Source organism: Erpetoichthys calabaricus, chromosome 14 (assembly GCF_900747795.2).
Source record: "Erpetoichthys calabaricus chromosome 14, fErpCal1.3, whole genome shotgun sequence".
In the NCBI taxonomy this organism is placed as follows: Eukaryota; Metazoa; Chordata; class Cladistia; order Polypteriformes; family Polypteridae; genus Erpetoichthys; species Erpetoichthys calabaricus.
In genome coordinates, this window is record NC_041407.2 from 103,247,792 (window position 1) to 103,261,347 (window position 13,556).

The window sequence follows — 13,556 nt, forward strand, 5'->3', positions numbered from 1 at the left end:
AATATAGACAAAATGCTATATTCCATACATGTACAGTATATGTGACATATATTCCAGAAAAAATAGACACACATTTCTAATCATCTCTCAGTAATGACAAATTCAGTGTTGGTGACATTAAGCCATACTAGCAGCATTTGTCTTGTTAGTACCCTGACTGTGGAATTAGATTACCAGTAAGCGAAAGTTAGAAAAAAAACCATTAAATTATATAATCAAATGAGTCCTGCAGTGAGACAAACAAATAAAGATAGGGCGGGAGATTTAAAATGTGATACTAGATCAAAACTCAGAAAACATTATAACGAGGTACATAAAACAACTTAAGAACATCAAAGTATGTATCAATCAATAATGTCTACTCCTTAAAGAAGGTGAAACTCCTATGTAGATATATGTAGGTGTAGTAACTATGTTTACATACTATCAATAAAATATGTACACAAAAGAGAAACATTCATACATAGTTATTATAAATAAAGATCTATTTTATAATTAAATGAAAACATATTTAACAAACAGAATTATGTATAAGTACAGAAATGAATTTAAATGTTAACAAAAAAAAGATCAACAAAAGTATAATAGAATACTGCAAGTAATTGCATCAAGTAGAGTTAAAGATGGTAAAAGTTGCATAGGATGTGACAAGGATGGACAGGATTAGAAATGAGGACATTAGAAGGTCAGCTCAGGATGGACAGTTTGGAGACAAAGTCAGAGAGGTGAGATTGCGTTGGTTTGGACATGTGCAGAGGAGAGATGAGGGGTATACTGAGAGAAGGGTACTAAGGATAGAGCTGCCAGGCAAGAAGAGAAGACGAAGGCCTAAGAGAAGGTTTATGGATGTGGTGAGAGAGGACATGCAGGTGATGGGGGTAACAGAGCAAGATGACAAGGACAGAAAGATATGGAAGAAGAAGATCGAAGATTAATAAGCAAAAGATAACTAGAACAACACCAGGGCTAATTTAATATGCAAGAAACCTATAAATTTGCTTATGCAGGAGGTATATGTATAAAGCACACTCAGTGTCTTCAACAAAATATCACACCTCCAAATAAAACAAAAAGAAGGTGTCTTACAAAACAACATAATTCAATTATTCAACTGGAGATTCAAACAAAGCTCAATGCATCTCGAGGGTCAGTGTGTTTCAGAAGACTTCCTTCATCTCGGCAGACAGTTCTAACTGAGTTGAATTAAATGAAATCGAGTGGGAAAATAAACAAAAGTTACAAACCAATGCTGAAGAAATGCTAAGCAAGATATTTAAGTCTATAGGGATATCGGCATGGTTACATTTTAATAATATCACTGTATATACACAGAAACACCAAAGCAGATTGTACCTCTTGTGTTGTAGAGTATCACACAAGCTCTGGATTGTTTAACAGGGAATTGAAATTTTATTGTGGAAAATAAAAAAGAAGAGTATGACTCAAAGAAAAAAATAAGTCAAAGTTAACTTTTGTCCATTAATTTTTTGTCTGAATCTGCTTTCTCAGCGCTGTGGGGAACACTGTCTTGTCTTGGCAAGGCTTCACACGGCCATTCATTCCAGAACTGTTGGAACAAAGAAAACCTGACCAGTGAAATGAACTTCCTACCACTATTCTAAGAAGAGGTTATTGTTGATTTTACAAAGATGAGCAAAATGAAGCTCATTGGGGTAGAAACGTATAAAAATCTGTAAAGAAATGGATGTCAGAGTAAAAATGACAATATGAAAAATGAAATAGTGATTCTTTGGTATTGCAGATCTAGTGGATTTTAGCTATCTAGACAGTTTACCCTGACATGAACGTTACATAAAATAACAAAAGATTTGAAGAACAGGAGATGTTGGGGTGTACCTGACCAGTATTTTAATATCTTTTTTAATAGTCTATTCACGTAGGACAGTGGTTTTCAAAGTCTTTTCCTATGGATCCCCTGTGCTTTGGTGTTTTTGTTGCAGCCATTTTCTGTGTTTAATTGGACAATACATGCTGTTGTTTTTCTTCTTGTATTGTTTTTTTTTTTTTATATAGTTTCATAAAATCTCAAGAAAGCTTGAATAACTTGTTTTCAATGTAGTACACTAATTTGGTTATATTATATTTAGTAAATGTGCAACTGTTAAATGATTATTGACTTTTAATATTTTGTAAACCCTTGCACTACTCAGAGGTTTTACATGTAAAGAGTATCAAAAAAATTAGTTCAGTTCAAGCTGCCTTATTACAGGTAAAGGCACACCCAACCTAAATACATTTTTTATTTAATGTACTGTAGGCATACATTTACATGATTGCTCTCTTAATGTAAACCAGGTGCATCATCATTCTGGTACATTCTAATATCTTGTGCACTTCAACTTCATTGGGAAATCTGGATTTGGTCCCAGCCTAGCAAGGGAACCCAGAGAAAAATCAGAGGTTTGAAAGGCTACACATTAGAAAACTGCATAAATATGGCAGTCTACTGACATCACTGCTTGCCGCCCCACTTGAAATGGGGATGAATTGGAATTCACTACATAAAATAACGCTTGAATAACCGCCTGATGGAGATTTAGATGGTCAGATATGGGGTAACACAACAGTAAAATACAGGCATATTATCCAATAGCAGTAGTGAAAAGTGAAATTAGACAATTCAAACACAATGCCCATTAACTGCTGAAAACATCCCAGTTTCTACAGGTGGTTTGGGCACCACTACTGTACAGGAAGCATCTTCAGCAAGGTATTAAAACACTCTCTAAGCAGGAACCCCCATGGAATCAAATAAGAAGGACTTTCAAATGTGAAGCAGTGGTCAGATATTGCATATAAAACACAAAATTAAAAAAAAAAATTCCAGAACCAGCCATCACAGTCACCTCAGACATATAAGTCTGGAACTCAGACACTTTACAAGGATCTGCAAAGGGGAACTTGCTGTCATTGAACAAACAGAGTCATTGGAGCCAGTCATGACAGTCATACAGAATGCTATTATATCTGCTCTTCTTTCTCTGTGGTGGTGTTCTGCGCCACCACCACCTGATCAGGGCATCGTGCAGTCCCTGCATTGATGGTTTGAAGGCCAGAGGTCTACATGACCATTGTCATCTTAATTCTTCCACTTGAAGCCTGAAAACCAGGAGGACTGATTGAGATCATTGATGTGAGGTAGAATTCTCAACGGGGGCTGGCCAGGTGGTCTCTTGGCCTTGGTACCCCTGCAGATTTTGTTTTTTGGTTTTTTTTTCCCACCTGCCCAGCTGTCGTTTTTTTTGTTTGTTTTTTTCTGTCCTCCTGGCCTTGTGACCTTACTTTGTCACTCAATATTGCCTGATCTAATTTTTGTTTCATATAAACTTTTCTTTCATCATCTTGTAAAGCACTTTGAGTTACACCATTTGTATTAGAATGTGCTATAGAAATAAATGTTGTTGTTGTATTATATTTTGGTAATTCGCTAGAGGATGAAAAAACACACAAAATTGTGAGAGCCCCATTGAATTCTACTCCCACTTTCATTTGGTTTATGCAAACAGGAAAAGTCATTTGTAAAACAGAAATAAATATGAAGAGATGAATAAAAGAAAGTAAAAGAACCAAGAAAGGAGAACAGGCTCAGTGGGCTTCATGATGTCGCAGCTCTGTGACTGCACTAACTCACCTGATGCACCGTTATAACCTTATAGATCATGAAACATTGCATAACGGCTTCAGTGTGATGATAAGTACAGACAACAAATCATAGAAGTGTTCATGAGGGAAAAGTACATGTGCCAATAAACAGTGAAATATAATCAAGTAACAAGTAAACCTCGAGGGATTCATTAAAAGGACAGGACAAACCTTATTCTGATCCAACAAATTTCAGACTTCAGGTTTCTTAAAGGAATTAAACTTTAAATATGATTGGGGGAAACAAAGTCTGATGAACAATGTTTAATTGAGAACTGGCACCCTCAGTTCTTTATTCTACAATACTTTTCAAAATAAAATCAGAAAGAGAAACCTTTCTGTAGGGAGACATTGTCATGCAGAATTAGCCTCTTGATTTTAATGGACACCTGATGGACAGAGTCATTCAAAGGCTGGTCTTGTTTACCAACCAGAGTACAATCTGCAGTAAATTCAAATAAAAGTAAGAATAGCCAGCTAATTGCAGCATGGCCTGCAAACGTGTTTTTGGTTTGGGGAGTTTTGTAGTGGGTTGTTCTTGGAGTGCATTATGAATTTTTGACAGTGTGAGTGAGCAGAGTGTTCTTCACTGCCTTTGCTTCTGTGTAGCCCACCAGCTTAAATATTTCCATTTTTATTTGGCAAAAGTAATTGGGATAAAGTGCAAGCACTCATATGTATAGTAAATCAGTTAATTAGGACCTGAATCATTAAAAACGTTCTGTTTATAAAACATCTAAAATCAATAGATGGGAAGACATAGCGTAACATAATATTCTAGTTACTGGTGATTTCATAAGAGTATTTATTGTCATTCCAGTAGTTGAAGTGCTTGTGTGTTCTTGTCTCACGCTAATATTATTGAGACTTTTAACTGTGGGATTAAAGGAATACTCCTCACAAAAATGTTTCTTTTTATTTGTTGCACACCCCATGTTGGTATGTTGTGATGGCTGAGAAACACACTTAATCTCATGATTTTATTGAAAAATGTAGATAACAAACTTTCTCTTAGAATGGGTGCTTATGGAGACTCATTCTGGTCCATAGCAAAAATATAAAAATGTCCCGGCAAAAAAAATGTCACATTACTCATGTCATATAATCCACACGTCAAGTCATCCTGTCATATGCTCACAACGGACAGAAGGCATGCAGTTTTTACTGAAATATTTTGAAATATCCATGCAGTGCACCTAGAGGAAAGTCTTTATTTAACAATATTTTTGCAAGGAATGCTTGCGTTTTGCCTGTTGTGATCATAGAACTGAATGGCTTGATGTGTAAATTATGCGACATGAGTAATGTGAGGTATTTCAAGGACGTTTTTGTGTTGTTTACGGCGGCCCAACCAAAGATGCCTGTTATATCAGAAATTTTATTCTCTCCCTTTTGCATGTCAGCTTGAAGTTAAAAATTGGTCAATGCAGATGCCCATTTTATCAGAACGTTTGTTCTCTGTATAAATTTTTTTCCCAGCCACCACTACAAACCACATGAGGTAAGTAACATATTAAAAAAAAAAAAAAAAGGACATTTTTGGGTGAATTATTAATTTAAGGAAAAACCTGGGTGTTGGTAGCAGAATTGTCACACCAGCCACTGTATAAAACCTCCCAGTGTTCCACTCCATCTGAACTGGTGTGGTTCTGAGGTGTCACCCGTCGCATGGTTGCACTCGGGTCCTAATCTGGGATCCTCAGTTGGTTTGTTATGTGGTGGGTGCGGCAATGCGCTGTAATCAGCCTGTGCTCCTAACCTCTCTCTCCTCTCCTCTCTCTCTGTTCATTTAAGCTGATGTTACCTCCACATTACTTACCTGTCTCTTATAGAGAGCTGTTAGGTCACTCACTGTCTTGAGTGATTAGCTTTTGTAACCACTGGCCATCATGTAACATTAATTGTTATTGATGAATCATATTTCATTCTGTTTCAATTTCTGTTTCTTTTTTTTAAAGTTTAGATAATGGCAATATACAGGTGCTGGTCATAGAATTAGAATATCATGACAAAGTTGATTTATTTCAGTAATTCCATTCAAAAAGTGAAACTTGTATATTAGATTCATTCATTACACACAGACTGATGTATTTCAAATGTTTATTTCTTTTAATGTTGATGATTATAACTGACAACTAATGAAAGTCCCAAATTCAGTATCTCGGAAAATTAGAATATCAATTAAGACCAATGCAAAAAAAGGATTTTTAGGAATGTTGGCCAACTGAAAGGTATGAACATGAAAATTATGAGCATGTACAGCACTCAATATTTAGTTGCGGCTCCTTTGGCCTGGATTACTGCAGCAATTCGGCGTGGCATGGAGTCGATCAGTCTGTGGCACTGCTCAGGTGTTATGGAAGCCCAGGATGCTCTGATAGTGGCCTTCAGCTCTTCTGAATTGTTGGCTCTGGCGTATTGCATCTTCCTCTTCACAATACCCCATAGATTTTCTATGGGGTTAAGGTCAGGCGAGTTTGCTGGCCAATCAAGAACAGGGATACCATGGTCCTTAAACCAGGTACTGGTAGCTTTGGCACTGTGTGCAGGTGCCAGGTCTTGTTGGAAAATGAAATCTGCATCTCCATAAAGTTTGTCAGCAGCAGGAAGCATGAAGTGCTCTAAAACTTCCTGGTAGACGGCTGCGTTGACCTTGGACCTCAGAAAACACAATGAACCAACACCAGCAGATGACATGGCACCCCAAACCATCACTGACTGTGGAAACTTTACACTGGACCTCACGCAACGTGGATTCTGTGCCTCTCCTCTCTTCCTCCAGACTCTGGGACCTTGATTTCCAAAGGAAATGCAAAATTTACTTTCATTAGAAAGCAGCAGTCCAGTCCTTTTTGTCTTTAGCCCAGGCGAGATGCTTCTGACGCTGTCTCTTGTTCAAGAGTGGCTTGACACAAGGAATGCGACAGCTGAAGCCCATGTCTTGCATACGTCTGTGCGTGGTGGTTCTTGAAGCACTGACTCCAGCTGCAGTCCACTCTTTGTGAATCTCCCCCACATTTTTGAATGGGTTTTGTTTCACAATCCTCTCCAGGGCGCGGTTATCCCTATTGCTTGTCCACTTTTTTCTACCACATCTTGTCCTTCCCTTCGCCTCTCTATTAATGTGCTTGGACACAGAGCTCTGTGAACAGCCAGCCTCTTTAGCAATGACCTTTTGTGTCTTGCCCTCCTTGTGCGAGGTGTCAATGGTCGTCTTTTGGACAACTGTCAAGTCAGCAGTCTTCCCCATGATTGTGTAGCCTACAGAACTCGACTGAGAGACCATTTAAAGGCTTTTGAGTTAATTAGCTGATTAGAGCGTGGCACCAGGTGTCTTCAATGTTGAACCTTTTCACAATATTCTAATTTTCCGAGATACTGAATTTGGGACTTTCATTAGTTGTCAGTTATAATCATCAACATTAAAAGAAATAAACATTTGAAATACATCAGTCTGTGTGTAATGAATGAATCTAATATACAAGTTTCACTTTTTGAATGGAATTACTGAAATAAATCAACTTTGTCATGATATTCTAATTTTATGACCAGCACCTGTACTACCTTACCAAAGGCTTTTCTGTGGATTTCATTACTTTGACTTTTCTCTTAAATTCTTCTTGTTCTTTAAAGTCTGTTTTGCTTCCCTATTTTTTAAATGGCCTGTAGAGAAGCCATTGTGTTTTGCCAGTATTGTCTGTTTTGTTTCTGCTTTAAACTGGTGCTCTTTGTTTGGATATCCCTTAATAGCCTGTGTAATGAATTGTATTTCCTCACTGAAATGCAGACAGTAGGTGACTGCAGAGATGGACTCTGCCAGTGAGTAGCTGTTAATAAACACCTTCCAGTTTGCACAGGAAAACCAGGCTGCCACCTGCCACTGTGCTTGGATTTACCTTTCATTGTTATGTACTTTCTGGCCAACATATAGTAAGAGTGTTACAGGCGTATATAACCTGTACACATGTTATTTAAGCTTTGGAACAGTTTTTAACCCTCTGTCATAGAAATTCCTCCTTATTTGCAGTCATCCTTTTCAGTAGGCCAACATTTTTGTATTCAAAATCATTTTTTTATTGGTCTTATGTAATATTCAAATTTTCTGACATACTGAATTTTGAGTTTTCATTATCTGTAGGCCATAATCAGCAAAATGAAAAGAAATAAACGTTTGAAATATATCACTTTGTGTGTAATGAATCTATATAATATATGAGTTTCACTTTTTGACGAGCTGAAGGCCGCGATCAAAGCATCCTGGGCTTCCATAACACCTCAGCAGTGCCACAGGCTGATCGCCTCCATGCCACGCTGCATTGGTGCAGTAATTCATGCAAAAGGAGCCCTGACCAAGTATAGCGTGCGTACATGGACATACTTTTCAGTAGGCCATCATTTTTGTATATCAAAATCATTTTTTATTGGTCTTATGTTATATTCTAATTTTCTGAGATACTGAAGTTTGAGTTTTCATTACCTGTAGGCCATAATCAGCAAAATGAAAAGAGTAAACGCTTGAAATATATCACTCTGTGTGTAATGAATCTATAGAATATTATAAATTTTTCGATGATATTCTAATTTATTGAGATGCACCTGTAAAAGACTATAAACAGCCACTCTTTCTACTCTTGGCCTCCTTGCAGATTAAGTAATTCACTCAAAGTCATACAGTAAGTTAGCAATACTGTGAACTGCCAGATTTTTATTCCTAGTGAAGCAGCAAAAAATGTCTTGTGAAAATAAATGTCTGGAACTGAACTGAACTGGAATGGGAAATAGGAAGGAAAACTGTGTCCCAAGCCTTGTGAGTAGAAATGCCAGGAAAATAATCTGGATAATTCCTGCGTACGTCTTGACAATTTTACCTTCCTTCTGTAGAGGTTGCCAGCTGTATTGGGCACCATCTCCTCACCTTTTTTAAATAATTCTCTTTGTCTCGCTGTCATTCTACAGATGGTGGTAACGAGGACTCCACAGAACCCAGATCGACCAATGTAGATTCCTGTTTGAGCCGCACTGGGCAAGGTAGGCAGCTGCAACATTTCTTTTACGTTGCAAATCTATTAATTTCACTTGATAAGCGGCATCAGATGTATAATTTGACCCTTGTGATACAACAATCAAACAATTTCACATCTGCTCCTTATTGTACAATTTAGCATGCACTTATGTAGATTGCCCTGAAGGGTCAGGCAGGCCAGTTGCCATAGGTCATTTGAACTGTCTATTTATAACTAACTGTGGACCCCGACTTTCCTCTGGAGTGCTGCTACTTTCTGGGGTTTTTCTTTTCCTCTCCTCCAGTGTCAACTGGCCTAATCTCAGGTGTAATGGAATTAGACACCATTTTCATTATTTGTTTATGGTAATCTTTGAAAGTGATTTAATGCTCTGTGTGCTTAACGTAATTTATTTCTTCATGGATTAAAAGAATATGTTGTTTATAATTTAGGTTAGATTAGATCGGATAAACCTTATTGATCCTAAGGGGAAACTCAGTGGCATACAGCAGCAAAAACTTAGAAAATAAGGATATGAACACACAGGACAAATAATACACCCAATCAATCAGTCAATCAATAAATATATATTGTGTAGATACTCTGAAATGAACTTAACAAGGACATCGGGAGAAAGCATTGAATTATCTGATAGCAGTAGGCAGAAATTAACCCCACTAACTATATTAAACGTTAACAGAAAGAGTCTTTAACAGAAAATTTCAATTGAAAGACACTGATGTCATAATTTGTGCATATCTAACTGGTAGACACTTTTCAGTGACTTAAAATTCCTCTTTTTCGTCTACTGCTCCTCTTAAATATGGTGTTCTTCAGGGATCCATTTTGGGTCCTGTTTTATTCTCTATATACCTTCACACTATTGGAGCTATTTTTCGGAAATGTAACATTTCTTTTCACTGCTATGCTGATGATACTCAAGTTTATATTCCCGTCTGCAACGAATCAACTGCACAACTGTCTTTTTGAACTAAGATCCTGGATGGCTAATAATTTTCTTCATCTGAATCAAAATAAAACAGAGGTGCTTATAGTGGGTCCATCAGCTAAAGGCCAAATTGGTCTTGGACTTCTCGGCTCTTTCTCTGTCTTTTCCAAACCTCAAGTCCGCAATCTTGGTGTTACCTTTGATAGTAACCTCTCTTTTGAGAAACAAGTAAATTCTGTAGTCAAGAGTTGCTTTTTCCAGCTTCGTCTTTTAGGTAAGATCAAGCCTTTTTTATCTTCTAGGGATCTTGAGAAAGCTACGCATGCTTTTACCTTTTCTCGCCTTGATTACTGCAACTCACTGTATTCTGGGATTAGCAAATCCCTGATATACGGGTTACAGTTGGTCCAGAATGCAGCTGCTCACTTTCTGGTTGGGGCAAGAAAGTCTGATTCTGTTTCTCCAATATTTGCTTCTTTACACTGGCTGCCTGTCAGTTTTCGAATTGATTTTAAAATCTTGTTGCTAGTTTTTAAATCTTTACATGGGCTTGCTCCTGCCTATTTATCTGAATTGTGTGCTTTACACCAGCCATCCAGAGTGCTTAGATCTTCTTGTCAGTTGTCTCTTGTTGTCCCTCGTACCAAGTGTAAAACTAAGGGGGACAGACAGGGCTTTTTGCAGCGGCTGCGCCTCGCCTGTGGAACTCTTTACCTCATCACATAAAGGAGTCGTCTACAATTGAACTGTTCAAAACGAGATTAAAGACTTATTTCTATTCACTTGCATTCCGTGACCTTCAGTAATACTGATGGTTTCCTCATTGTGATTATGTAATCTTACTTCTATTTATTATTTATTTTTTTATGTTCATTTACTTTATTTCTATTTGTTATTTATGTTAATTGTATGTTTTCTTCTTCTTTTATTGTAAAGCACTTTGGCCACAGCTTTCCTATGTTGTTTTAAATGTGCTATATAAATAAATTGACATTGACTTTGTCATATTGTACCTACATTCTTACAATGAAAAAAAAAACTCAACCTGAGTCGCTGGTCTCTGTATTGACATCTTGAAAGACCTGACTTTTAATTCCGTCTTTGGCTTGTGTGTCTTGACATTGCAAGAGACTTTAGTTTGTTCCAGTGCAAAATATATTTTGTTTTCTATCTCACAATGTCTTTTCTTTAGATTTGCATGCCTTTTAATTCATGGACAGATTTTCACTAATCTTTTGACTTATATGCCTTTTAGCCATTCACATAATAATTAGTAGCTAGCAAGGTAATCGCAAGGGAATTACATAAGTACAGTATTGAGGACACCCGGACTTACTTCAGTAAATATTTAGTCACTCAAAACTGGAATATATTTTTGTGAAAACACTTGTTTGTAGTCTTAAAAATGAAGAATATTATCTGCCTTGTAGAGGACATTTTCTTTAAGCTTTAGTGCTTTTATTTCTTGTTTACATTGGTGGGATATCAGCTGCGATTGCAAGTCTTCTAAAATCATTCAGATTCAGTCAGCTCAGCAACTGTAAAGTGGAAATGACAGTAAACCATAATTGTGGAATTTTATTTTCAAAGTACTGAGACTTATTTTCATATCTTGATATTGTGACTAGGTGTTGTTTTCAGCACTGTCCAGAAACACAATTGCTCCTTTTGACAATTTTTCGTTTTAAGCAATGAATTTGTTTAACCTCTGGATACGAAATAAAAAATGAAATAAAGAAATAGTTTTGGGCAGTCTAGATTAAAATATGAAAATCTAAGTACAGCCATCGCTCTTTGTTTGACTTTTCTATTTATAGTTTTTCACTATACTGACTCTTCCTTTTTTCTTTTTTAATTAAAACTCATTTGACGCATTAAGTATCTGTACAGTTTAACATTTTGTTATTTGTGTGGCTGTGATATGCGTTTTCAGTGGATACTTCCATTACAGTATCTTATTAACTAGCCATTATACAAAGCATGCCAACTGATTGACTCACTCATCCACAAAAACATTGTTTCTAATTTAGTTAATAAACTAAGAAAAGATATTTCTATATATCAGTATTTAGGGGTAACCCCACAAAATGAAATACCCCAGAATCTCAAAAAATTCTTAGAAGGATTTGTTAAAGAAAAAAAAATAGCTGACGTGTTTTTTTTTGTCAATAATTGCTTTATATTTATTAATATTACTATCAAAATACCCGCGCTTCGCAGCAGAAAAGTAGTGTGTTAAACAAGTTATGATAAAGAAAAGGAAACATTTTAAAAACAATGTAACATGATTGTCAATGTAATTGTCGTAGGCTTATTTTAGTATTGAGAGTGAATTTGATGATAGTAAAGAGTTTTAATTTATGATTGTTAAATGGCGTGTAAGAGAAATGCACATTTTTTAGGATGTAAGGATCTCTTTGTAAACGACGTTTGCAGTTCTGCCCTCGGGCTGTAAAATGACCAAGCTGTCTGCTGAGCTTACTCTTGAGCTTGTGACTTACAGTTGGCCATGTGAGAAGCCATCTTGTGTCAAGTCAATGCCGATCTTTTTTAGAGTCTGGCCCTGTGACTTATTTATTGTCATAGAGAAGCAGACCCTTACTGTAAATTGGAGGGTCTGCTTGAAGTCTCCAGCCAGCAAGACTGTCAAGCCTCCCATCATTTGTGTCGTGTTTTCTGATGTCTTGTGGGGTCCTGTCTAAAGCCTCAACGCCTGGTCTGTGTGCCATAGTGCATTCATTCCATATAATGAGCTTACAATCGCACAGCACTTGCGCCATGGTGCTCTGCTTGGATATGTTACACATAGGGGAATCGGTATGGGTGAGGTTTAGAGGTAGCCTGAAAGAAGAATGAGCAGTCCTTCCACCCATGAAGCGGAAGAGTAAAGAAGAAGGGAGCAGTGAGTACGACGAACAGCTGAGGAAAGTAAGGAAGCGAGTAAGGAGGCACATGAGCGCGGGATGTCGTTAATGTATATAGGCAGGGAGCCAACCACGTGTTATGTGCGAGAACAGCGGCCGTGCGGAGAAAGTAAGGGGGACTGGGGGCAGCCCTTGTGCATCACTGCCGTGAATAAATCCTCTGTTAACGGAAATAAGGAATGAAAGTACCAAAAGGAGAGGTCAGTTTTGAAAGTTCCTTACGGTGTGATGGTGAGAACCACCAAAAAGAAGACATTATTTTCGAAAGTTTGTTACGTGGCATGGCGTGACATGAAACATACTTAACATTTGTAAGTACAGTGTAAAGGATGAGCATGGGGAATTTGGGCTTCCTACTGTGAAAGATAAAGGCACTGTCGACCCCTTTAACCCTCAGACCAGACGTCAGACACCAGATAAAAGTCCAATATGACTTTATTTTGTAATAATTATGTGCACCAAGCACATTACACTCCACTATACCAATATAATAACACAATAATAAATCCTCCACTCCCAGATGCATTGCCATCCTTCCACCCAGCTCAGCTGAACGCTCTGGTGTTTCACTGTCCTTTTTATAGTCCTTGACCCGGAAGCGTTTTACCCTCTCTGTCCATGTGACCTGGAACACTTCCGGGTCAGATAAAAAATCCTTTTCTTCACCCAGGAAGCACATCGTTCCCTTTGTTCACGTGACTCTGACGTACTTCCTGGGCGTAAGGCAAATAGTCTCTGTGCCTCCCTGCAGTGTCCCCTGGAGGTTCCCATGGTATCCAGCAGGGCTGTGATCAAAAACTCCACTGTCCATGATGCCCTGCTGGAATCCGGGGCACCTCTATGTTGCAGGCAAGGCTCCACCTGCCTGCTTGGGGGTATTGGCCGGGATGAACGGCTGGCCGTATTCCACACTGGGTTTTGCAATAGGACATGAAACATATCTAACTTTTGTAGGTACACTGCAAGGAATGAGCACGCGAAATTTCAGCTTCCCACCTATATGGAAAGGGGGAGAAT

General features: G+C 37.7%; 1 protein-coding gene across 10 annotated transcripts in view; it reads left to right on the top strand.

The window, feature by feature from the left end:
• Nucleotides 1–13,556, top strand: part of tanc2b (tetratricopeptide repeat, ankyrin repeat and coiled-coil containing 2b) — a 473,655-nt gene that overhangs the window by 273,999 nt on the left and 186,100 nt on the right. For 9 of the 10 annotated variants that reach the window (XM_051936364.1, XM_051936365.1, XM_051936366.1 and 6 more), the window contains one exon: nucleotides 8,620–8,691. The exons of the other annotated variant lie outside the window; for it this stretch is intronic. In XM_051936364.1, coding sequence (XP_051792324.1) covers nucleotides 8,620–8,691 — 72 coding nt within the window. The remainder of the gene's footprint in view (nucleotides 1–8,619; nucleotides 8,692–13,556) is intronic. 10 annotated transcript variants of the gene reach the window in all.